The sequence below is a fragment of the Durio zibethinus genome, chromosome 11 (genome assembly GCF_047325235.1).
Source record: "Durio zibethinus cultivar Kanyao isolate XHJ-2024 chromosome 11, ASM4732523v1, whole genome shotgun sequence".
Classification (NCBI taxonomy): domain Eukaryota; kingdom Viridiplantae; phylum Streptophyta; class Magnoliopsida; order Malvales; family Malvaceae; genus Durio; species Durio zibethinus.
Window position 1 is genome coordinate 17,592,292 of NC_143172.1, and position 26,470 is coordinate 17,618,761.

The window sequence follows — 26,470 nt, forward strand, 5'->3', positions numbered from 1 at the left end:
TTTTAAGATTGCTATCTCTTTATAAATAAAAGTGAATGTAACAGTTTAATCCTCCAGTTTTGAACAAATTAGAATTAAACCAAATAATTTATTACATAGTAGAAAGTCAATGGTCTGAGTTGAATCCTCGGATTGTACAGCTGCTAGATCTTGGTCTATTAATATTAATAAAAGATGCATTGTCTCATATTATCTCATGGTGAAGTCGGCAGTGAATCTAATAAGATCTTCCTAGACTGTGGAGACTTTAGTATTTGGTTCATTGCATTCATCCAAATAGACATGTCAGTTCCATCTTCTTTATTAAACTTCTTTCTCTAATTTTAATCCAAATCTCAATCCTATGCATATCTATTCTTGTCTTTCTTTAAAATCAATTTATATTATAGTTATACTTGATTTGTAATGGGGAAACAATCTCATTTAGAATACTGTTCGGATAACATTTTTTTTAAACCTATATAATCAAGGGTGATATTTAATTAAAGCTTTGATTGGATCTAAATGTTGGGATTTATCCATTAATGGTGTGACAAATGTCTGCATTTTAGCATATTAACAAAATTGGGGGAGACTTCCCTTCCCAACAATCCTTGAAGAGCTGTCCAATGGATTGAAACAAGAATAGATCATCTGCTTGTCAATCCCTGCAAATCCCGTTGCCTCCGGGCAACAACAAAATTTTCCCAAACCAAAAAAAAAAAAAAAGTCAAAAAGATTAACTAAAAAGCAATCATACAAGTATATGTAAGTACCTTTTTTTTTTTTTTTTCTTTTTTCCCTTTCCTTCTTAATTTCATTTCTTATTCCTATATTCTTTAACATAATTTCATGGTTGCAGAGGAAAAAATAAAAGTAGTGATATACCTTATATCATGATTATTAATTTTAACATGTTATCAAGAAGATTTTAAGTTTTGATCTGGTTTTCAAATGAAAGCAATATGGGATATAAATACAACGTAGTTCTGTTTCTCTAGCATCAAAGCTTTGAAGTAGAGGCATTTGGGCATTGATATATGTGTGAGAAAGAAAAAAGAATAGAAATGTATAACCCAACTTGGAAGAGAATAAAGATAACAAATTGAAGTGTGGTGTGGTTTGGGAGGCACTTTTATCAAGGCATGGAAATGTAGGAGGGTTGCCTATTCATTTTCCGACAAGTAAACAAAGGATAGCCTTCACTGCCCTTCCGTTGGTAGGCAAAAAAGAAAGGCAAAGGTTTGAAGAAAAAAAAAAAGGAATGGAGTACCCTTTGAAAAAAAGATCAAAGTAAAAAAAAAAAAATTTCACACGAATTTTGGAAATGTCAATTGATTGTGAAATCTCAGTCTGTCTCTTGAGTATTATTTGATGAGAGAGTGATGACCCCCACACCAGAATTCACTAACCCAAAAACTATTCCCACTACCCATGTGACGTGAAATGAGTAAGTGGGGTTTTTAGGGTTTTTTTTTTTTTTTTTTTAATGTTCTTTAGATTTGTACCACCATAGAAATAAAAATGATAAATGTTATATTGTAATACTATCTTTTTTTCTTGAAAAATGAATGTGCAATGACCATGCATCATCATCAGCTCTGCTTCCAAGTAGTCAACTCTCATTCCATCCTGGTCAACTTCAATGGTACAATCACTGCCTCTCCTGCCCTTTTCCTTCGTCTCAAAGCATCCCCCCTCCTCGAGTTTAGTCAGAGTTTCTTCCACTACCAATAGCTTGCCATTTTTCTCTTTATCTCCCTATATTGTGATTTTTTTTATTTTTTTCTAATAAAATTGAAATTTTCATAACAATCAAATGATTCTATATATATATATTAATATTAAATTTATATAAAAATTAACTAAAAAATAACAAAATTAAATTAAATTCATGATGAGATTTGAATTAAAAATTATAAAAACAATACCAATTGCGTAAAAGGTAGTTTCAACTGGCAAAAAGTTCTTTATATTTGAAATTGCGCATGGATGAGTATGTAAAACAGTGTTCTTAGTATTAATTAGATTCATGAAATTGTCATTGAACTAAATCCTGGGACGTCAAATTCAATAGATTTGACAAAAAAGAAATGGCTTAGAAAAATCAAAGTGAAAATGCTTCGAATTTTGTTTGTAAGTACAGAAGAAATTTGGGACATGTAAAATTTGAGGTCACATGTGGTTTGTTTTATAAGGCTCTTTAACTTTCCACCGTTAATTGTATTTGCTAACCTAAACATCAATGTTACTTTTAGGCTTCTGTCACCTCCCTTAAACCTTTTAAATTGTTATTTACTAACTTCTTTGTCTTGTATTCATATGCAAATAGTAAAATTTATTAATTCAAAAATTAATTTGATTAATTCATATACTTATTTTTAAAAAATGATATTCGACGAATTTGAAATTCAAATTTTAATACATGTAATTTATTTTTTTATTTTTAAAATACATAATAAAAAATAATAACACTTATTCTTCTAGCTTAATATATTAGTATTACAACCTAAAGAAAATTATAAAGCAGAAATTTGAAAATCCAATGGTGTGAAGCCCCCAAACTCCTGAACTCCTCTTCAAGGGCAATCATTAATTCAGATGGAATGGCAAAACCAATTAATGGTTAAGTTTTAACTGAATTTATTAATCATTGAAAACTTGCAAATGATATTGATAGCATGATTATACTATAGATTTGATTGACTATTCACCAAATTTAGTTGATGAAACTTCAAAGAGGAGATAATTTCTCTTCTTTTTACTCATATATAAATATATATATATGGTAATTAATTTGCATAAAAATTTCTTCTCACTTTGGATACTCATGACATAGCATTTTAGGAGGGAAAAACATGTTCTTTGTAAATGATCAAGGAATTAATTAAAAGGCAATTAACATTATAAAAAAAAAAAAAAATCAAGTGTACAAGCATGTCTTCAAAATCTACCCATTCCTTTTTAAATGAAATCAGTTAAATCTCTGACAATTGAATTATAAAAAACAAAAGGATCAAGGCATGAAATCAATAGCAACCAGTGAAAATAGGTTCTACAACTCATCACAAAAATAATTAATTTCTCAAGGAGAACTGCCTAATCAATAGGTGATAAAGATAAATATTCATGTGTTTTTCTTCTTCTGATAAAATTATTGGTTTAATGTGCACAAAAACAAACCTACTAATAAGAAAAAGATGGTGCTCATAAAAATTCAAAAAGGAAATGGCCAATAATGACATGGCCTTGCTTCATAGTAGAAAAAAAAAAAAAAAAAAAAAAACAGCATCTAAGAAAAAGTGTTACTTTGCTTCCAAACAGATCAGAAAAAGTTTCTTTTACCAAACTCTGATATTATATCATTTGATTTGATTAAATCAAATTAAACCACAAAATTTTTCTTTTTTTTTTTTTGTTTTTAACAACAAATTTTACACCACTTATTAATTCTTCCACGCGCTTTTAAAGCCACTGCAGTTTAAACCCGAAGAAGACAAACAAAGATTCTGATTAGTTCATGGATCACGCGCTGTCAGTGCATGGAACTCCTCTCTAAACTCTTCCTTTTTTTTATTTTAATATTTAATTAAAAGAATGAAAACTGTTCGTAATGGTATTGCTATTTGTATAATGGCCTCAACATCCCACGAGCCTCCCATCTGCAAAATTTTCAAGCTCTCTCTCTTTCTTTCCATTATCCTTATCTCTGCAAATTCAACTCTTCAATTATTTCTCTCTCAATCCAATTTCTCTTTAAACAAGTTTCTTCCCACAGTAGCCTTGCTTTTTTGTTTGGTTCAATTTGATCTTCGTTGTAATTTCTTTGCCAAAATCCGAAACTCATGGCTCTTGAAACTTGGCTGATGAAAGTGAAAAAAACAATATCAAACAGCCTGGATACTGCAAGATCTTCAATGCCCAACTCCAAAGCTTCAAAGCATAAATCCAACGTTGGGGTGTTATCCTTTGAAATCGCTGGCCTTATGTCAAAGCTTCTCCATCTTTGGAATTCTCTTTCAGACAAGAACATAATTCGTCTTCGTGATGAATCAATATCTCTTGAAGGAATCCACAAAATTGTGTCCAACGATGAGTCTTTCTTGTTGGGGCTGGCGTGTGCAGAAATGGCTGAAAACGTCAGGTTGGTCGCGAAATCTATTTCCAGGATAAGCAAGCGATGCCAGGATTCGAATCTTCAGTGTTTCGATCGGTGGTTTGATGAGTTTGCCAACTCAAGTCATGATAGCCATGGCTGGGTTTTGAGTTCCAAAGATATGGAAGCTAAAAACAAGAAGATGGACGGGTACGTAACTATTACGGCAAGTTTGTATAAAGAAATGGAGGAGTTATCGACAATTGAGAACAGTTTGAGAAAGTCTTTTCAGTGTAAAGAATACGAGTCTTCAATCAAAGAGCAAAAGATTATCGATCTACAGCAGAAGCTTTTCTGGCAAAGACAAGAGGTTAAGTATCTAAAAGAGAGATCTTTATGGAACAGAAGCTTTGACATGGTTGTTTCCATGCTTGTGAGATCGATTTTCACTATTTTGGGAAGGATCAAGCTTGTATTTGGGATTGGTCATGGCTATCCACCTTCTTTACCTCGAAGTCTCTCCGCTTCTGCAACTGTCCATCCAGCTGAAAATCCTAACGCTTGTAACTTTGTATCAGGACCATTGAAGAGTTCTAAACCTGAAGAAAAGAAAGATTTGGCTGTCAGGTTTTTCGAGTCGAACTCAAAGCTTCTGAAGCCTCCGCCAAGTACGTTAGGTGCTGCTGCGTTAGCTTTGCACTATGCGAATTTAATTATCATTATGGAGAAGATGATCAAGTCACCACAATTGGTTGGCGTTGATGCTAGAGATGATCTTTATTCCATGCTTCCGAGCAGTATTAGATCGTCTTTAAGGGCAAGACTAAAAGGAGTAGGGTTCTCAGCGAGTGATACTGAGCTTGCCGGAGAATGGAGAACAGCTCTGGGAAGGATATTGCGTTGGTTATCACCATTGGCACACAGCATGATCAAATGGCAAAGTGAAAGGAGCTTTGAGCAGCAGAATTTGTTGCCCAAAACAAATGTTCTTCTTTTGCAAACTCTATTCTTTGCAAATAAAGAGAAGACAGAAGCAGCCATCACTGAGCTGCTGGTGGGTTTGAATTACATTTGGAGATTCGAAAGGGAAATGACTGCAAAGACCTTGTTCGAGTGCAGCAACTTAAATGGGTTGTTGAATTTGCAAAATTCCAACTAATTAGGAGAGAAAGAGGCTTAATTTCCTATTTCTTCCTTTTTGGGCTTTAATTTTGTTGTCTGCAATTTTCATATCATGGTTTATTTCAAATTGAACTGAGTTTCAGATCTTTCAAGGGTTTGTTTTGCGATTCTAACCCCTCATCTGTATATGGTATATATAATATTGATGTGCATGTAAATAACATGAATTGAGTAAAATTTCAGAATATTGCATGGGTTTCATTCATGGCTTATAGTCCATGTGAAAATATTATTTCCTCTTATTTTAATCCTTTACATATTGCTTTTCTTCTTTGTTAGTATTCCACCGGATCCAGATTTTGATTTATTAATTTTATGATTTCAGATATAAAGTTTATAAACAAACAGGAGCAGTCTGCAGGTGAGCAGCTAGCTGTTAGACAGACAGATTGGAATGGGCCTTACTTCTCCTTCCGTTTTTTTATTTTTTATTTTTTTAGATATTTTAAAATTATATATTTTTTTAATTTAATATTGAAACTTTTACCTTTTATATTTTAAAAATTTTTAATGATTTTTTAACCTTTGATATTAAAAATTATGAAATTTTAACTTTAAAAAATTTAATATTAAATATATTAAAATTTTTTATTTTAAATTTCGTGAAAATCAATAGGGAGGGAGTATATTGTACTGCGGGTAATGCATCTACATGGAATCTTTTGTAATACTATTTCAATTGGTCCATGATGTGACTTGACTTTTTGTCTTGGATAAATATATATATATATATATATATGTTAGACACTGTAGAGCTTGGCCGCGAGAGTCACTCGGCCTATATGTGTCTGATGGACGCAACACCTACGATCATTGCTGGATTCTTAGACTTTAGGCGAACTGTAACTAAACTTTAGGTGATACAAAGTATTTTTGGAGTTTTATTTATTATTAGTATTTTTTGGGTATTTATAATTTTAAAAATTTTAGCAAAAACATTTGGTGAACCGTTTGTCGTCTAATTAATTAATGACATTATTATTGAAGCTCAAGTGTACTTCTCAAGGCTAGTTTGGATATTTATGTAGCATTGATAAAAGAAATAAAAAAATAAAAAAAACCCTAATTGGATATTTTTAATTTATCAAGAAGGATGTAGCTAGCAGAGTAGCAGAAAGACAAAGCCCTCCACTCTTGCCATGCATCTCCGTTTTGTCACGTCTTTTGTAGTTTTGTTTAGTATACTTTATATTTTCTTTTTTTGTTATATTAAGAATAATGTCTCAAATTTCATAAGAGATTTATTAAAAATTTATTTAAAATTTATTACATATTACTTATAGATAAAAAAATTTGTAAAAGAAAAATTTTAACAAAAAAAAAATTTTTAATATGTAAATTTGACTTACAAAAGAAAAATTTAAGAGGAAATAAATTCTTAATAGGTAAGTTTGACTTACAAGAGAAGAATTCTAAGAGAAAAGTAATTTTTAATGGACAAGTTTATATGGTTATAAATAGGAAAAGTCTCTATTGGGTTAGGTATGAGAAAAATATTTAAGAGAGTTGTAGGGTTTTATGGGATAGACATGTAAGAGTATTGAAACTTTACGTCTTATGAGTGTGTATGTTTGTTTGTGAGTGAACTAGAGGAGACTGAAAAAGTTCACATAGGTATAATATATAAGAGCATATGGGTATGTGTTTAGCTATATTGAAAGGGTACACAAGGGTTTGGATTTGTGTTTGTTTGGGTTGAGAATACTTTATATGACTAGAAGAGATTGAGAGTGTCTTATAAGTATTAATTGTTGAGTGAGATTGATGTTTTGATGTATGTTTGTAATTTTTTACAATTAGTGGATCTTATTTCTCATCCGTGGACGTAAGATTAGACTAAACTACGTTAAATTGTTGTCTCTTGTGTGTTTGATTTATTGTTTGATTTCGCTTCCGTTGGTATGATTGGATTGGAGGCTTTTAGCCCAACAAGTGGTATCAAAGTTATGGTGTTCTCCAACAAGTGGTATCAGAGTTGAAGGTTCGAAACGTGAGAAAAGTTAAAGATTCAAGATGTGAAAAAAGCCAGAGGTTCGAGGTGTGGAAAAACTGAAAGTTCGAGATATGGGAAGAACTAAAGGTTTAAGATATGGAAAATGCATGGTTTGAGACATAGGAAGTAGCAAGTCCAAAAGAGCTTGATTCAAGAGAAGAGTTCGAGTTTAAGTTTTGAAGATTCATGATTGGTTTGTATAAAACATGAGGACACAAATGAAAAAAAGATGATTGTGAGACTTTCATTGCAGATTGAGTCAAACATGTCTAGCATGAAGACAGATGATTGATGAAATTTGAGTCAATGTGGAGATTGTTGGGAATAATGACTAAAATCTCATAAGAGATTTGTTTGAGATTTGTTAGAGATTTGTTAGAGATTTGTCAGATATTGTTTGTGGACAAGAAAACTTATAAAAAAAGAATTCTAAGAGAAAGAGAATTCTTAATAGGTACGTTTGATTTGCAAAAGAAGAATTCTAAGAGGAAAAAAATTCTTAATAGGCAAGTTTGATTTATAAGAGAAGAATTCTAAGAGAAAAGGGATTCTTAATGGGTAAGTTTGTATGGTTATAAATAAGTGAAGTCTCTATAGGGTTAGGTATGAGAAAAAAATGTAAGAGAATTGTAGGATTTTGTGGGATAGACATCCTATAGGAGTATTGGGGCTCTACGTCTTATGGGTATGTATGTTTATTTGTGAGTGGACTAGAAGAGATTGAGAAGGTCCACATAAGTATGATGTATGGGAGCATATAGGTATGTGTTTTATTATATTAAAAATATGCACAAGAGTTTGGGTTTGTGTTTATTTGGATTGAGAATACTCTATAGGATTAGAAAAATTGAGAGTATCTTATGAGTATTGATTATTTAGTGAGATTGATGATTTGATGTATGTTTGTAATTCTCTACAACTAGTGGTTCTTGTTTCTCATCTGTAGACGTAGATTGATTAGACCGAACCACGTTAAATTGTTGTCTCTTGTATGCTTAATTTATTGTTTAATTTTACTTCCGTTGATGTGATTGGATTAAAAACTTTTAACTCAACAGGTTATAACTTCACAAATGGCTGATGAAGATTCAGTTTTCTCGCAAGTGTTGTCACCTTTTCTCCCCTTTTGTCTCCTCTTATGGCCCCTACTGGTAAGTTGAAGAGATGAGATGTGATGCGCATCTTATGATACATATTTGCCCCATCCCCTCCATTCCTTGAATTCCTTTTCTTACTTTATATACAGTTAGAGTATTCCTCTTAATAATAAAATTTCGTAGCCAGCCATCCCTGGACCAATTCTCTGGGACAGTTTGATTACTAACGTCCACCACTGGCAGCTGCCGCAGCAGCTTGATGGAATAAGTGGGCCAAAGGAATTTTTAAACAATAAGCATGATCGATCCTTGCCCTTTAGCTTTAGAAGAGTGGGGAATCAAATTTTTATCACTTGAAATCGTTAGGTCTCTTCATGAAATACAATGGGAGAGCATGAAAACTGAGACAAATTATACGAAGAACAGGCAGGGCATGTAGGATAATGCAAGGGTTCGGTCCCTCTCATGCAGGTGGGATATATCTACCGGATGAACGCCAATTACAGGGAACATAGAAGCAAAGGTGGTAGGGTTAGATATAGGTGCCATTCATTATAATGAACATCTTTATTTTTTTGAAGAAGAATTGTTGACAATGTGGCTCCTTCCCAACCTCTAATTGTGGAAAAAACACATTTTCAAGAAGGAATTGCAACTTGTAGCTAAGGCTCTAGTAACATCCTGACAAAGACGCCATGCTCATGAAGAATGTTGGTACTTTGTTTCCCAAATCCGTAATTTGTTCTTTGAAAAAAAAATTTTCCTGGGAAGTGGAAACTCACAAATCATGGCCAAGTGGTTGAGGATGCCCATATATGAACATAGAAAGATAGATAGATTAGATACTAATAGACCAGATCCGAACATAATGCGATATTCTACAAAGCTGAGAATTGCATTAATATCCCTTGAGCTCTTGTTTCGATGTACTTAATTTCCTGAGAAAGCCAAATAGATACATGTCAAGGACTCACGATAGTCGCTAAGGAAGAAAATATTGATGGCCTCTTGCCCAAAACATGCTTTTAATTAAACTTGGACTTCTCTTTTTGTTGGTCTACAATGAAACTTGGACTTTCAGTTAGCATGTTGGAAAAGGTGAGATTAAGAGGCTGATCTGGTCCGCTCATAAAAAGCCCATAAAAATCACATTGACAACAGAACGAGTTCAAGACCCAGTTACTAGCTAAATCCTATACAGTAACTACTTAAATTACTCGCAATAATGGTGAATAAAGTTAGTCACGAACACATTGAGCGAGATTTGACCTAGCAAATCCAAAACCAAGGTGCTCTCAATTCTCAAATCTCTCTTCGACACGAGGTAGACAGATAGCAGGTATGCCCAACCTTTTCAAGTTCATGAATAGTGCAGTTTGTCGGTTTGGTATTGTAGCAAACTCTTCTAATCTACTTAGCACCAATAATATATAGGAAAAGGTTGTATAATCGACAAATGTACGAGGGACCATTGGAGCTATTTTCGAGTGGCAGAGAAGGAAGCCAGTGGACATTCTATCAAAAGGAAAATCAGACAGCCACCTTCAGTTCCTTTCCTCCGGGAAGAGAGGCCAGGAATAGCAAAGAAGGATGTAAACCAGGGGTTTCTTCAGTTACTCTTTAACTTTACCACCTCCAAATCCAATCAAGCGTATAGCCTCAGATCCTTTTAATTGGGATGCAAAGCCCGGTACACCATTACCCAGCTTCTCCCAGCCTCCAGTGGAACCAGCACGTGTGCCCCCATCAGCAATGCTCATTATTTTTCCTCCACCTCCAGTATACTCTCCAGCCTATTTTAATGGCTGCAACAGCGATGATGACAGAGGCGATGGCAGTGATGAATTACTGGTGTTTGAAATGGATCTTGAAGCATTTGGTTTTGAAACAGATTATTCCTTTAGCTCAGCTCCATCCATCTTAGCAAATTGCCTCTAGCATCAAGGGCGATTTCCACTGCTGTTCCAATGCAGATATCTTACCAGACAGATAACAGCAGTGACCATCTGGAAACACCTTGCTCACTAGCTTCAGAAACTGAAAGTAGTACAAGCAGCTATGCAACTGGCACTTCAAGCCTTGTGGGGGCTTCTTTCTTGGAATGCCTTTTTTCCATTGCTTCCACCTAATTCTGGTTTCCTTGAAAAAGTCAGGTACCCTGACCAGGAGTCTCAAGCTCAAAGTGGTTTTGATGGTGAGAGTAATAACACTGTAGTCATAAGGGGGCCACCAATACTCAGTGCTGATAATGCGTCCAGCAGGAGTTATTTGAGAAAGGCTGTTCAAATAAGAGAGAAGCATCTATCAATGGCAATTCTAAATTTTCCTGCTCCGTTTTTCACCATTATTATCGCCTGATTAAGCAGCTATAAAAAAACTGGGAAGTATGTCTAAACTATAAAACAAAACTGTTTTTCATTAAAGGAAAGGAGAAAAAATTATGCATTTCAAATGGTCTTTCTTTTCTTTTGTCAAAAAACCAACATTATCACCTTTTGGCACTAGCTTAGAAACAAAAACGTCGTATTTCTAACAATCTACTACTTTGCTCAAGATCTGCTAATGACATTCTACTCTTGCCTGAATAAAACTATGACAGGAATTTCTGAAGGAAAGAGCTCCTGAATGCCGCATCTTTGGAACTGGCATAAAAAAGGATTGCAATTGAAGAAGTGCCAACCAAGACTGAAATTCTTGTAGAAGAGGCCAAGAGGGCCAATTGGCTTTACTGTTCAAGGCCACCCTAAAAGCAGTACATCAAGAAGCTTCGAAATCATTTAGTCTTACTTCAGAAAATTAGGATGTAAATGATTTGACAAGCCTGGATTGTAACAATGTTATAATTAAAGCTGCAATAACTTCAACGGAGTCATCTATGTTGAAGGTCCAACTTAGAAATTGTGCATGCGCATGTCCTCCTGTTTAGCCACAGGAGGAATATCCATGACAGAGAAATCCTACCAGTGATCAAAGCAATCACCTTAAATTTAAAAGATTTATAGTATTTTCAACTGCATAATGTACTGGTATCAGCAACTTTTCGAATCCGTTCCATAACTACAGGAATATCCTCCTGAGCTAACGTTGTAAAACAACACCGAAACCATCCTGGTTCTATGCAGTGGCAAGCTGAACCAGGAGTTACATTGATCTTAGCCACATTCAATAACTTATCCCATAGCTCAAGTTCCCCTTTCTCACTATAAGTGGGGATTAATTTGCTCATATCAGCCCAACAACAAAAGCCAGCACTGCTATCTGCACATCTAATACCTAATGTTTTCAGACCAGCCACAAATAAATCACGCATATTTTGTACCCTCTTTTTATTGGTCTCAATATATTCCTCAATGAATCTTGTATCCAAAAGCATTGAAACTACTAACCTTTGAGTCAGAGCAGAAATAGAAGAAAACCTAGTTAGCTTTCTAGCAGCAGCCAAAACATTCTCATTAAATGAATAGATCATTCCGACCCTAAATCCTGGAAGAGAGAGGTCCTTTGATAGCCCATAAACTATATGAACCCTGTTTTTATCAAAATTCTCTGAATCAAGAACTTCAGCCATGCTGACAAACTCTTCATTCCCATACATGGTACCTGCAAATATTTCATCTGATATGATATGGATGTTCTTTTCTCGAGCAAAGTCCAAGAGATTGTAAAGCATCTCCCGAGAAAGTAGATTGCCAACCGGATTAGCAGGGTTTGAAAGGAGAATTCCCCGAATTTTTGTTCCTCTTTTTCTTGTCTGGTTGAATGCTTGATCAAGTGCAGTGATACTTAATATGAAATTGTCAGTGCTGCGACAATGGACAGGTATTAACTCCACTCCTGTTCGCCATTTCACATCCCTATCAAAACTGCAAACACTTTTTCTAATCATTCCAATAGGACCATAGATTTTCCTTTCTTTCTTACTTTACCTTTTGTGTGTGAGGTGGGGGGGGGGGGGGGGGGGGGGAAGTGGTCTGTTCAGAAAAGAGTATTTACAGTCATATGAAGTCTAAGAATGAAGCTCAAATAGTTACCCAGGATAATAAGGTGTGGGAACAAGAAATGCGTTCCCATGATCCGCCAAGCAGAAGCATAATGTCTCAATTGCTGGAGTTGCACCAGCAGTTAAAACCATCTGCGATGGTTCAAATGAGACAGTTCCTCCCATAACACGAGACATAAAACCTGCCATAGCCTGCAAAATCCAAATAACAGATAAATAGAAATAACACCGGACAGTCTCAAAGGCATTCTTATTGCATTACTGTCAAATTCTTCATGTGTAAAATGATTGACAACATTCACTGGTTTAAACTTTAAATCTAAAATTTTTCTTACATAACATCTCTGATTCTTTTGCTCTTAAAGCAATTAGTAAACATATACTAATATCTTGAAATTGACTGCAAAAATAGTTGCATAAACTTATCGTCCATTTAAACAATCAATAAACAATAAAACCAACGCAAAAAAAAAAATTTAAATGAATTATAGAGAATTACCAGTTTGAGTTCCATTGTTCCGTCTACAGGCTGGTAAGTGGTAATCCCGCTAATGCTCAAATCACCACCCTCTCTTCCCATCATCGAATCGCTCAAGTTCTCCGACATCCATTTCGCAATTAAATCAAAACACAACTGGAAAAAAAATTTTAGAAAGGAAAAGAAAAAAAAAAGAAAGGACAATTAGAATTAACATAAGCCAGGCAATGGCACCATGCTGAAAAGCAATGCTTACCCTATTCTCTAACAAGCCGAGCTGGATAACCCCATCCGGGTTACTTATTCTGTCATACGGATCCTCCGAGGCCTTATCCAACCCGATATAATACGGCGAGTCGTTCGGCTTTGCAATGGACATGGCCCGGGAAGATATCCGAACCGGACCAATCAAGCCGCGTGACAACAAATTGGAGCGCGAAGAGGTTCTTGTAATCTCCGCCAGGTTCGGCGACGATGTGGAGGGAGAAGGGGGATTGGACCGAGAGTTGGAAGAACGGTGCCGTTTGAGGTAAAGTTGGAGGAAGTAGAAGAGAGCGCATGGGATAAGAGAGCCGAAGATTAGGCCTCCTCTTCCTTGGACCACGCCTTGGAGAGGTACTATGAGGCGCATGGCGGTCGCTTGGCCGGGTTTTCGGGTTTGAACTTCGGGTTCTGGGTTGGGGTATTGGATAGAGCGGGTCAGGGTCATGACGCGCCGGAGACGAGAAGCTTGTTGTTTGAGAAAGTGTGAAGGTTAGGCAAGCAATAGCAGTTGGCCAAGCGAGGCAGGGACTACAAATAAAAAAAAACGAAAATGAAATGGATTGGTCACGTGAGTTCAGAGCCGTTGGTGATAAAAGAAAAGAGGGGGGCATGGGTAGATAAGATTTGGCCAATTTGGCGGTTTCAATGGATCCTGGCATCTTGTTTAGTTGGTCTAAGTTTACAATGATCTACACAACATTACCCCCTTTTTTTTCCTTTATTAAAATAGATTTTTTAATTACATTTTTAAAATATATATGAGATTTATTAACATTACTCACAATAGTTAATCCCTGGAATTTTTTTTATTAGAGTTCGATTATTATGAAGATGTTTTGAAAATAAAATTTTAAATATATATATGACTCTTAATTCTCTTTTATCATATTGTATATTTGATTGATAAAAAAGATATTACATGCTTAAATTTTTTTAAACTCATAAATTTTAAATATTAACTCTAATGATAAATCAATTAATTTAAAAAATAATCGATAAATTTTAAGTATATTAAATCCTTGTGACAAAATATATTTGTATTCTTTTTTTTTATTTTTTTAATTTGGTGAGCAAAAGATTTCAATTTTCTCTTCTAAACAGTTTTTAGTATATTTTATTTCGACTTTTTACATTTCTTAGCAAACGTAACTTTTTTATTTTTTTCTTTCATTTCTTTTTTTTTCAAACACATTACCTTTTGCCATCATCCATCCATAAGATTCATCCTTCCATCAATAAGATAAATTTTGTAAATGTACAAAAAACATGACTCTTAATTGGGAGTGTCATGCATTTGTATCATAGTTCTTCTTTCTTTTTTGATTTTTGGTTTTTTTTTTCTAAAAATATATAAGAAAAAAAGATAGTTATTCCTTAATTTAACTAAAAAATATTGAAAGAGGAATTAGTGAAAGGTTTTTAACATGAAAAATTAACAAAAAATCATGTTTTGACCTTAAAAAACGTAGTTGAAAATCTAACAAAGACTATAATCTTCTTTTTAATAATAGTTTTTGAATACAATCCAAAAAGTCTAAAAATTACGTTTGTTATATAGAAACATGATCTTTGAAAGCCAAATCCTATGTTTGTTAGCCCACTCTAAATGTTATATTGCATATGATACATAATTTTAAAATATAATACAAAAAATCCAAAAATCACGTTTTTTATATAGAAACGTGATTTTTAAAAAGTCAAACATTGTATTTGTCAGTCTCACTTTGAACATAATATTGCTTTCATAAGCGTTAAGATGATTAGAAGTTCAAAACAAATAAAAAGTAAGAGAATTAAATACCAAAATAAGGAAAAAAAGATTAAGCCTATATTTGTCAGTTGAAAAAAAAATCTTAATTTTTTGGAATTTTGGTCCATTTATTATTATATTATAATTTAATATTAAATTTGACTTATTATTTTTAATTTTATTAAAATTTATCTTTATATTTAATTTTTTTTATTTTTAGAAAATAGTAGATTTTAAGTATTTTAGTAAAGTGAGTGTTTTAAGTATGTGGGAAAGTTTCTAATATGAAAAGTTAACAAAAATCACGTGTTGACTTAAAAAACCTAATTGCAAAGCTAACAAAGACTATAGTTTTTCTTTTAATACTTATTTTTTTAATACGATTCAAAAAAAATCCAAAACCACATTTCTTTTATATAAATGTGATTTTTGAAAAGTCAAAGCCTATATTTGTCAGTCTTACTTTGAACGTTATATTTAGATAAGGCAAAAAACTCGAAATCAATAGGTTCTAACCTAACTCCACCTCTTAGGGTCGATTTTTTTTTTTTGAAAATCGAATATCGGGTCGAGTGACATAAAGAAAAATTCGAGGTCGAGCTGGGGTTGGGTTTTAGGCAAACCCGATCTTACCCGACCCGATATATATAAAAAATTTATTTTTAATTATTTATTTAATTTTATATTTAATTTTATATATTTATATATATATTTAATTTCATATTTATATTAAAAATAATATTTTATTAATTTCAGGTCGGATCGAGTACGATTTTATACAATCTCAGGTCAAGTCGGGTCGAAATTGGGTATAAAAATAATAAAAAAATTTATCAAATTCGAATTTTGATATTTAAAGTCAGGTCAAGTTTGGGGCGAGCAAAAACCCGCCCTAACCTGACCCATTGTCATCACTAGTTATATTGTTTATGATACATATTTTTTTAATACAATCCAAAAAATCTAAAACCTTGCTTCTTATATAAAAACGTGATATTTAAAATGTCAAAAGTTATATTTGTCAGTCCTATTTTGAATGTTATATTTTTAATACTATTAATTTTACTAACTTTGACTTACCATTAACTTCACCTCAACCTATCCATATGTCATCCAAAGGTTTTTTTTTTCTTTCTTTCCCTTTTTTTTTTACTTGAATTTGCTTTTCTTCACCTCACCTACATCTTCACATAACAGAAGACAAAAGAAATCATCTTTTTTTTCACGTAACAAAAGACAAAAGAAAAGATGAGGAGAAAGAGTAAGTGAGATTCATTTTTTTTTATTTGAAAAAATTAATATATCTTCTCTTTGGTTTAAAAAAAACTAATGGGATAAGTAAATAATAGCTTTTTTTATTTTTCTTTCTTTTGATCCATTGCTTCTTTACTTTTTGTTTCTATTTTATGTTCTTTGTTTTCTTTCTCAAATTTTTCTAAAACACAACAATTTAGTTTCCTTTTAATTTTTCAAAGCTTTTATCCATTATTGGGTTATTTGCTTTCATGTTTTCTTTCTTTAATATTCTTAATAATTTTCTTATTTTATAGGTGGATTGATCAGGGATTTGAAAAAAAATTTAGATATCTTTTTCAAGAACTGCTAAAGCTTATTCGTCATCTCTTCCGATGATACAAACAATTCACTTCTCAAGTCAAAAACATTTTATTTGTTTCTTCTCTTTCACTTTCATGCTATTATTATTAGATTAATTTGTCAATTTCAAAGGGTGGTTAGCTAAACTTCTTCATATTGATATCTTCAATTTTATTTGAAACAAAAAAGTAGTTTTTTTTTAATCAGAAAATGATTGATGATTTTTTTATTTTATTTGCAAATTGCAATGCTAATATAGTCTTAAAAAGGAACAATGTTTTTTAAGCAATGAAAATTGACCTAAAGTGAAATGAAATTGCTTTGGTTTGCAAGTATTAAAATAAATTTACAGTTTGGATTTTGATTTTGATTTTATAGTATCAATAAAACTGAGAATGTTATGTTATCACTTGGATCAGCAAAAGTGGGAATGAAAAAAAAAAGGTATTGATAACCAACTTTGTTCCATCGATAGAGAAAAATTGATAACCCACTTTGCTCTATTGATAAAGGAAAGCATGATTACTAGTAAAAAATCATTACTGTTATAAGTAATTTTAATAATTATTATTATTTCAATATATAAAATTCTAAGTATTTTAATTTTTACCTTAAACACAAGATTTTAGACTTGAATTTTTTTGTTTTAATTATTTTACTTGTTATACAACTTTTTAACTTTTTATTAAAGGATTAAATGTCAAATTTTCTTATTAAATCAATATGGATAAGTAAAGAGTTTACTTTAGTTCTATTTTCGCTTTGAATTTGTTAATGTAAGCTTGATGGTAATATTTCAATTATATTCATTTATGGTTCATTTCATGTTTTGAATAACATCTAAAGAAATGTATTTCTTCACTAAAATATTAATTTTTCATTTTTGCTTGAATTTAAGTTTGTAGCTACTTCACTTGCTAATTAATTTTCTTACAATATGTTATCATTTTGCTTTCTTTCTTTTAAATTCTTATTTTTTGTTTATTACATGTATTTGATTGTTTAATTTGAAGTTAAAAGTAATTCTTTTTTGTGAACCCATGGAAATGGTAATAACATTGCTTGGCTATTTGGTTTGATCCTTATTTTTTTAAATACAAGGAATTGATTTTTACCTCCATAGTTTTGCGGATGTGTTTTTTCTTAAATTATTTGTTTAGTATTTTTTTTGTTTAGTAAATTAATTTTTTGTTTGTTTACTTTTTTAGATTATTTTCAATTTGGTAGAATTATTTTGGGTGTGGGTAATTTTTTTTTTCTTTATGGTTATCTTGAAAATTTTTTGTCAAGGTTTTGTTGATTTTTTAAAACACTTTAAATGCATCCAAAGCTATTTTGGTTTTTATATTTTTTTTCTTTACATTTTGAAGGTTGGATTTGTTTAAATTTATAGTGTTGCATTTTTATATAGTTTTAAATTTTTTTTGACCTAATGAAAATTCAATCTATATTCATATGGTAGTTATGGATTAATCTTTTATTAAATTGATAGTGTAAAATTTTTTACTAATATATATATTTTATTAAATTTTGTTCTTTTTTTTCACTAGCAAGTTTACTGTGCATTGTTGGTTTTTAGAGCTCTCTAAATGCAGCTAAAGCTATTTTGATTTTTATATATTTTTTTATGCTTTAAAGGTTGGATTTGTTTGAATCTTACAAAGTTGCTTTTTTAAAATATTTTTAAACCTTTTATCTTATTAAATTCAATCGATATTTATATGGTAGGTATGATTAATTTTTTTATAATGTCGATAGTGTAAAATTTTTTCTAATATATATATATATATATTTTATTAAATTTTGTTTTTCTTCTCACTAGCAGGTCTTTTATACACTATTGCAATTATTTTGATACAGGTAATTATAAAAAATTTATATTTTAATTTTGTTATTACTCAATTAATGTTTGTGGATGTTTATTCTAAACTATAAATGTATTAATGTTGTTACTTTAAAGACATGCATAATCAAATAGCCTCAATTAATCTTTTTAGTTTTAATTTTGTCTATTATTATCATATAGCTTCTTTTACAGGGATATTTGTTTAAGTTTGAATATCCCTTGAATTTTTATGTGAGCCATTTCTTTTTCTACAGTTTGTTATCTTTGAAATTGTTGATAATAATGGATTTTCAATTTTCATTTTAATCATCTACTTTAATCATGTTTAGGTTTATATTATTGTAAATTCAAAACTTCTCTGTCACCACCCGTTTTTGTTTTCATATTGGTAATTGTATATGTTTGATTTTGTTTAACTTTATTTTGTATTTTCTATTATGATGCTTGTTTCTATTATTGTATTTGTTATAGTTAATTTTAATTTTGAGAGTAAGATATTGCCAAAGTTTCTTGTATATATATCTATTCTTTAGAGTTTTTGGGCTATTGATTTCAAAATTATAATTAATATCTTCTATTTAAACTGATGATTTGTGTTCAATTTAAGCAACTACTAGAACTATTGAAGACAATCTTACAAGAATAAGTATTAAAACTCCTATAATAGTCATGTTAGCTCTCATATTGAGCTATTAGTTCTAATCTAGAATTTGTTGGTTAGTTTCTTAAATAGTTTTCTTAGTTCTTCAGAACTTATTCATTAAATGAATGTTTTCTAAAGATAGAATTAAAAAAAAATATAAAACCTCAATTCTTTTGTTATTCATTTAAATTTGGCAAAATCAAATACTCTTATGCTTGTTTTTGGAAGTTATAAAGTTTTTTATGTTATTAAGTTCCTTTTATTTATGTTTATAGGAAATTTTTTAATTTGAGTGTTGATATTTTTTTGTTGTTACAAATAACTTTTTTATTATGTGACTTCCAATTAAAGTTTTATAATTCTTATTATCATTGTTAATGGAATAACAATGAAGTTCTTTTAGTATACCTATATTAACCCTTTCATGTGGTAGACGTAATGAAGCTATAAAGATTGAGAAATGAATCTAAACTATTATATTTGACCTTTTCATATGCTAGTTATTATTTATACATGATACCTTGAAAAGGCATCAAAACAAAGTAGTTGGGTGCTTTACACTTTTTAAATTTGAAAATTGAGTTTACAAAATGTAATGATCTTTAGATTTATGTTTTACTTCCATGTCATAGCCAAAGCTTTGCAGTGGTTTGTGTCTATAGGTAGATGTTACCTTTTCTTTTATGATTGTTTTATTAGTTCCTTCTTTCCCTTACAAATTTCGAGAAAATTATAGTGACAATAAAATAATGAATAACAAGGTTTTGAATTTTTGAAACAATGTGACTATCAAATTCGAATAAGTTAATTTCAATAGAGAGAAATGTCTTGATTCACAAAATGCATATGATTTACTTTGAGTTATTGAATTTAGGTGTTCAAATTAGTGGCAATGACTAAAAACTCTACTAGACATGGTTTTTCCAACCATTCTTTTGGTTTGCAACAATACAAATTCCCACACTTTTCATTTTGTTGCTATAACATTGACAAATTATTTCATTTTCCTTTTTTTCCAATAATCAAATAAAATGTCAAAGCCAGTAAAATGATTTGGGAATTGAAAGGATGATGGTTATTGGTACTTGGTAGTCATGGCCTTAAAAGTTACTACTTAAGAGCTTTCTATTGACAAGAACTTTTCTAAACTCAAAGGGTCCATAATTACCAAACATATGCACAATCTCAATAACCTAAAAACAATGTCTAATGTAATAGGTACAACACATGTGCCTAACTTCCATGTCTTTTAAATGCTTAAGTTTTAATTTTTTTTTTCAATGTTTTAGTGTTTTCATTTTCAAGTTTTTCAGCTCCAATGGAACAAATTTTTTATAGGCTTAAAATTTTTAGTGAATTTGAGGTAGATCAAAAAGATTTTTTTTAAATCTTAAATTTTAATGAATCTAAATTATTATTTTATTTTTAATTGAATTTAATGAAATATGAATAAGTTGGCAACACATATAAATGTTGAATCATGTTGTATTTTCATTTTTATTTTTCATTTGTTTAGGATAATCATGATTTATAGCAATGGAAAATGTACTTTTTTTTCTAAATTTGTATTTGTGTGTTTGAATGTTATGTAAGATTTTGTTTGTACATGTGCATGTTAAATATTATGTTGTTTTGTTTTTATGAATTGCTTTCATTAAAATAATCTCTTTGTAGATTATACTTTTTGATAAAGTTATTATTGAAGAATCAATAAAAAGGTACATTTTCGATTAATTAGTTCTAAGTATAATTCTATGATTTGCATTATCATATTATTAATAATATTGGTTATAATTGGTAGTATTGATGTCTTTTTCATTTTTTTTAAAAAATATGAATTACATTCGAATTATGTTGGAATGTTATTGGGGATACAAAAAAGAAAAAAAAAATTGTGTGGATTAGATTCATAGATTAGCAAATATATTTCATTGAAAGTAGTAAATAGAGTGTTTGCATAAAATTTTGATATTTTTCTTTAAGTAGCTTATTCTCCCAATTAATGTTTTATTCTGATTTTTTTTTCTTCTAAAGTTAGAGTTTGAGTTATGATCAATTGTGTGATTGAAGATAAGTTCATTATTCTTTTTCTTTTTATTAAAATATTTTATGCTTTGTAAGAGTGAATTATGTTAGAAAATGTGACAAAAAAAACATTTTTTGTGTGCATTATTGGTGAATTTATTTTTTGATATTAAACTCATAAGAAATTTTAATTTTTTGTCTCCCTTAATTGGTTTGAGAGGTTCTTTTTTATTAAATTATCTATTTTATTTAATTTTATATTTTTTTATTGATCGATTATTTAATTATATTTTATTTATTTTATGAGCTCGTAGCGAAGCACGAGTATCATGCTAATATGAATAATTTTCTTAAAAATCCGGAAATTGCACATTTGGCTTGTAATGACCAAATTTCTTTTATTTTTTAAAAATATCTTCAGCTCAACCAATGGTGGAGTAAAAAATTTGTTCAATAAATTACTAATAAAATTTGAAATTTTAGTACAAAATCCTGAATTTTCTGTAGATTTTTTAAATCAATTTCAATATAAGTTTACTTTGAATATTATTGAGTATTGTTAAGATGGTTTTTTTTACTTAAATTTAATTGTTTCAATATTTTTTAACTATCTTTTCATTAACTAAAATAAGAAAAAAAAGTAATTTTTTAAAATTAAAACATTGTAATTGCAATTAAATTATAATTAAAATAACTAAATTACTAAGCGCACAAAAATTCAATTCATTTAACAATCTAACAAACACCCAACATTTGGTATCAAATATTGAATTATATCAATCAAACACAAACAAAACTCCAGTAATAATGAAAATTTTCTTAACCTTTTGCAACTCTTAAATTAAATTTTTTTTGAATATTATATATTGACCCCAAGAAAATTCTCAATGACATTAAGCAAAAAAACTTTATATATATATATATATATATATATATATATATATATATATAAACCCTAAATGGAAAGTCGTGACTTAGAAGATGTCTTCGTCGTTCTCGTCCTTCTTCCGATCATTTACAAAAATTTCAACATCTTGCTTACTTCATATGTCTAACGAACAAGCATAAGTATCCTGAGACTTCTCAATTGATCCATCTGTAGAAACGTACTGCTGCACTACCAAAACTGATGCATGCAAAGCGAAGTTGGATGATCCCAATGTATCTCCTATTGGTCCTAACTCAGGACAACTGCCCCAACCCGACAGTCCTGAAGTAACTGGAGACTTGAGTGCTCCTTGCCTTCTTCCTGTTACATACAAATCATACACATCTCCCATTGCTCTGATTGCTGCTATCGTTTCTTCTCCGTTATTCACAACCTTGTCAATAAAGTTTATCTAGTTATCGTTCATCGACTTGAACTTGAATTCCTCTATGTACTCATCGTCAACCTGTTTTTCCCTGTCGATTACAGCCTTAATGTCGTCGTTGTTCTCTATATTCAATTTCACTGCATCTTTTCCTGGAAGAAATCTTCCCACGGTTAAACTTACATTGAGGTTTCCTGCCATCCTCCAAGCATAGGCTAATGCCTCTCTGTCATCAAGACCCCCTATATATAACATGGCAATTGATCGTAAGAACTTTCCAGAAAAGCTGATTTGTGATTGTGAATCAAGTTGTTTCAAGCCTATCTCTCAATCAACCAAAATACCTGCGGAACATGGTGCATTCATCAATACTTTGCGGTTCACATCAGCGATATTAGAGTTGCCATTTCCCATTCTACCATCATGTTTCAGTTGCTTATGAAATGGAATGATGATGAGATTGACACATTTGTCCTCCGCAAGACTACAGATATCCATGTGCGTGGTGGTGTAAGGGGATAACACCGTCATTGTTTGAACTGTTACTGCATTGTTTATCTTCTCAAAATTTTGAAATGCACGAATAATATGGCTCGTCTCTGTTTTTGCACGACCACATCCGTTTCCACCAACCTTGTACACGTCATGCTTGATCAGCATTGAGGTTCTGGCTGGTCCCGAGAGTTCCAAAAGATGACTAGCAAAGATGTAGAGAGGAGATTGTTCATTGGCATGAGAAAGCTGAAGGAGACTAAGGGTTCCCATTACATTGCGCATAGAGTTGACACATGCAAGGATTCGGAACTCTGAGTATGGGTCTGTTCTTTGAATGGTCCTGTTGTTGTGTTCTATAATATTCCTTGTGGGCTTGTAAGCGAATGCGATGATTGCCTCTATCAGACACGACATTAAAAGTAGTGTAAGAACTATTAAAGGAAAGGACTGGTTGTTTAGAGCCTGGTAAGACATGATGGACACACAAACAGAAGATGTAATTTGCAATTTGTTGAATCCAAAACTATTATCAATCCTTGCTATGTCATAAAAAAAAAAAAAAAAAAAACTAGTAGTAATAAAATTGGAATTGAGACAAGTGATACCTTTATGTTTCGGCCTGTATTGAGGATTATGAGTGCCAACACACCTTTAGTGTTCATAAGCAAACCGAGAGCCAGACCTTCTTGAGTTGACATGTTGTAAAGAAACAAGGAAAACGCTCACAACTTTGGCTGCGCAAGACAAAACAATGACTAGCAACACCATCGTCCAAGCAGTTTCAGCCAGCATAAATCGCATATCAGCTCGTAGTCCACTGATTAAGAAGAAGAGAGGCAGCAAGACCCCTGCCACAAAATCATTAAGTTTCTCTAAAATCTTGCTTCTAATGATGTCCCCTTGTGGCATGATAACCCCAAACATGAAAGCACCAACAATAGAATGCGAGCCACAAGCATCCGTGATGAATCCACATAGCACAATCCCCGCTAGGACAAACCATACATGGCTCTCAGTGACATTCTTTTCACCTCTTGAAATTTGGTTAATTAACCAAGAAACAATTGGACGGAGCACATATATGCATATTAGCAAGAAAGCACTGGTCGAAAGCATGGCGCCGTATTTATGTTCATTAAACATTGATATTGCAACTATAAGAAGAATCCATGAGCACAAATCGCTAATAATGGCTGAACTCATAGCTATTCTTCCGATGTTGGAGCGGAGAAGCTTGAGGTCTGCAAGAATTCGAGCAAGATCCGGAAAGTTTGTTGATGTCAGAGAAATAGCCCACCAAAACATGGAACCCCTTCTATCAAAATCTTTGGAGTTGTTTAGTACTGTGAAATACAAGCCAAAACCAAGAAAAAGCGGGAACAAAATCCCGGCAATGGCAACACTTAGGGATTGAGTCCCAGAATTAAAGATAAGGGAAAATTCCATCTCTAATCCAACAAAAAACATGTAGTACACAAGGGCCAAGTTTGCAAATGTCTCAACCACCATTATTGTTTTATGAGGGATGAGATACTTAATAGAGAATTGACTTTCCCCAAACACGGTTGGGCCAAGCAACACACCACACTGCATGCACATGGAAACCAATATGATTAATTAATTAATGCATTTCCTTCATATGAAAATTGTTAATTATTGTACTCACGATGATGTGGGCTACAATCCGAAGCTGGCGTAAAGGCCTGAGAATGAGTATAAGCAGGCGATCAACGAAAAGTTGTGTTAGCAAGTAAGGCAAAGAAGTATTCAAGGCGCCTTCGTTTTGCCATAAAGGATTAATGCTTGAATTTGTATAATAGCAGGCTTCCACCAAGTCGTTTGATTTCCTTATCTCGTAATGATCTTCAGCAGCACTCATGTTTATGCTCTTTGCATCGATATATCTTCGTTTAGATCTCTCTAATGTCAATTAGGGATATGCAAAGTTGAACAGCAATGAAGTAAATTAAACAACAACGAAAATATCGTCAATTTACTACCATTAATGTATATGGCTTGCCGATATATTTGGCATTGGCTAGCTGTTTTCCTTCAGTATCGGATATGTTTGCCCCCTGGGTTGCTTTCGTTTACGTGTACACCTATTTCATTTTCATTTGTCACATTTATTATATTAACAACATGACCACGATTTGCACAGACCATTTCCCCTATTATTTTCTCTTTTTTTTTTATAATATTTATATAAAATTTTTTTTAAAAGAATGTTTGATATGAGGTGATTTATTTGAAAATTACAATAATATGCATTCAATTATTATATCATCTTATTGGGTAGCAATTTAGAAATCCTACGTGGCATTGATTCTAAATCATTATGGTGACAAGATCATCACCTTGAAAGAGAGTTGATTCCTGACCTAAAGGATGAAAAAATTTTATCATCATGAAAAAGTAATCTTCAATATTATATTCTGATTAATTTATCTTCATGAAAAATATAATTAACATTATCTCAAAATTTTGACTATTAAAAATTAAAAAAAATTTGTTAATCACTTATTCTAAAAAATTTTATGTTATAAATTTATATTAACTATAAAAAAGATAATGAATTTATTTAATAAATTTAAAAAATATATTTCTTTAAAATTGATTTATACTTTGTAATTTTTTATAAAATAATGTTTAATTATTTTATAAATTATTAATTCAATAAGTAATAAATATTTTACTTTTTTTCAAGGTTATTTTGAATATTTTGTACTATATGATTTATTTTTTCACATAATATCAAGCATATTGATTAAAAATACTAGTGATTTACAATATTGTATTAAACATGAAAATTTAAAATCACTTGTGATCAAATCACTTTAGTTATCTTATCACAACAGTATTTAAATCATCACAATAATTTTAAACTTAAACTTGCGAGACATCTTTTATATGATAAAATTATAAATTTTTTGAATAAAAACAAATAATATTTCAAGTTAAATATAAATCTCCACATTTCTATTCAAAATTACCCTTAACAAACATAAATTTAGTGCCAGAACTAAGCATTTCGATACACTAACATCGTATTGAAAAATGAAAATTTTTTAAGCAATAGATTTGAATTTGAGGTAAAAAAGAAGGTCATCTCGCCATTGTTGAAATGAATTAGTGCAGCTGATTTAGCTAATATGGACAGGACAACTTTAACAATATCGTTAGATTGTGATTTAATTAGTATAAACCTTGTCCAGACTTTGAATTTGGTGGAGCGTGCACAATCCTTTTTTTGGGGAAAAAAAAGCCATACTTTGGCTGTCTTCCAACCGAAAAATTGAAAAATATTGTGAGTTGTGATATCTTAACATAGTAAATCCAAATCTTGTAAACAATGAAAGAACATAAAAGTGGAAAAACCGTCGAAAATCAGAGTTTTGAAGATTTTGGCATTTTGTTTGTTCGTAACCCCACCCTCACTTAAAATTAATTTAGTCCTAAATTTTTATAATATTTTTAACTTCTAAAAATAATTTTAAAAGTATATGCATAATTATTAAAATTAGATTGAACAATTAGCTATTTAAGATATCATATTATTGGATAATATTTAATGGGATTAATAAAAATATTTAAAATATAAATATTTTAAAATTTTAATTTATTATCCAACACTGACAAATTTGTACATCCATTAAGGACCACAAGTTTACAACCTTTTTTTTTCCTTGCCAAACAAGGCATCAAGTCTAGTT

General features: G+C 31.1%; 3 protein-coding genes and 1 pseudogene across 4 annotated transcripts; 2 read left to right on the forward strand and 2 right to left on the reverse strand.

The window, feature by feature from the left end:
• The first annotated feature begins 3,612 nt into the window (after positions 1 to 3,612).
• On the forward strand, positions 3,613 to 5,329 carry LOC111290706 (protein PSK SIMULATOR 1-like). Its single transcript, XM_022882133.2, has one exon. The coding sequence runs from the start codon at positions 3,825 to 3,827 to the stop codon at positions 5,232 to 5,234; it is 1,410 nt and encodes a 469-aa protein (XP_022737868.2). The 5' UTR covers positions 3,613 to 3,824; the 3' UTR covers positions 5,235 to 5,329.
• Positions 5,330 to 9,342: 4,013 nt separating this feature from the next.
• On the reverse strand, positions 9,343 to 13,736 carry LOC111290644 (putative aminotransferase ACS12). Of its 2 annotated transcripts, XR_016346420.1 has the most exons (5): positions 13,082 to 13,736; positions 12,847 to 12,981; positions 12,379 to 12,539; positions 10,928 to 12,210; positions 9,343 to 10,625 (listed from the first exon to the last, which is right to left on the reverse strand). XR_016346420.1 is itself a non-coding variant. In XM_022882047.2 (4 exons), exons 1-4 carry the CDS (start codon positions 13,532 to 13,534, stop codon positions 11,355 to 11,357), a joined length of 1,605 nt encoding a protein of 534 aa, XP_022737782.2. In that variant the 5' UTR covers positions 13,535 to 13,653; the 3' UTR covers positions 9,430 to 11,354. The 2 variants fall into 2 exon arrangements, 1 of the variants encoding a protein (XP_022737782.2); XM_022882047.2 differs by having other exon boundaries at positions 9,430 to 12,210; positions 13,082 to 13,653.
• On the forward strand, positions 9,689 to 11,047 carry LOC149516161 (uncharacterized; annotated as a pseudogene).
• Positions 13,737 to 21,861: 8,125 nt separating the features above from the next.
• On the reverse strand, positions 21,862 to 24,813 carry LOC111291100 (cation/H(+) antiporter 23, chloroplastic-like). The gene is given in 4 exon segments (XM_089768794.1): positions 21,862 to 23,219; positions 23,363 to 23,462; positions 23,464 to 24,344; positions 24,424 to 24,813. Coding segments are annotated over 4 exon segments (2,421 nt in total). The 5' UTR covers positions 24,637 to 24,813; the 3' UTR covers positions 21,862 to 21,992.
• Between the last annotated feature and the right edge of the window lie 1,657 nt (positions 24,814 to 26,470).

Bases quoted from the DNA above. Each gene is read 5' to 3' on its own strand.
- LOC111290706 (XM_022882133.2), top strand. From the start codon at position 3,825: ATGGCTCTTGAAACTTGGCTGATGAAAGTGAAAAAAACAATATCAAAC.
- LOC111290644 (XM_022882047.2), bottom strand. From the start codon at position 13,534: ATGACCCTGACCCGCTCTATCCAATACCCCAACCCAGAACCCGAAGTT. The intron at 12,982-13,081 runs GTAAGCATTGCT...TTTTTTTTCCAG, and splicing joins TCGGCTTGTTAGAGAATAGG to TTGTGTTTTGATTTAATTGC. The intron at 12,211-12,378 runs GTAACTATTTGA...AAGTGTTTGCAG, and splicing joins CCCACACCTTATTATCCTGG to TTTTGATAGGGATGTGAAAT.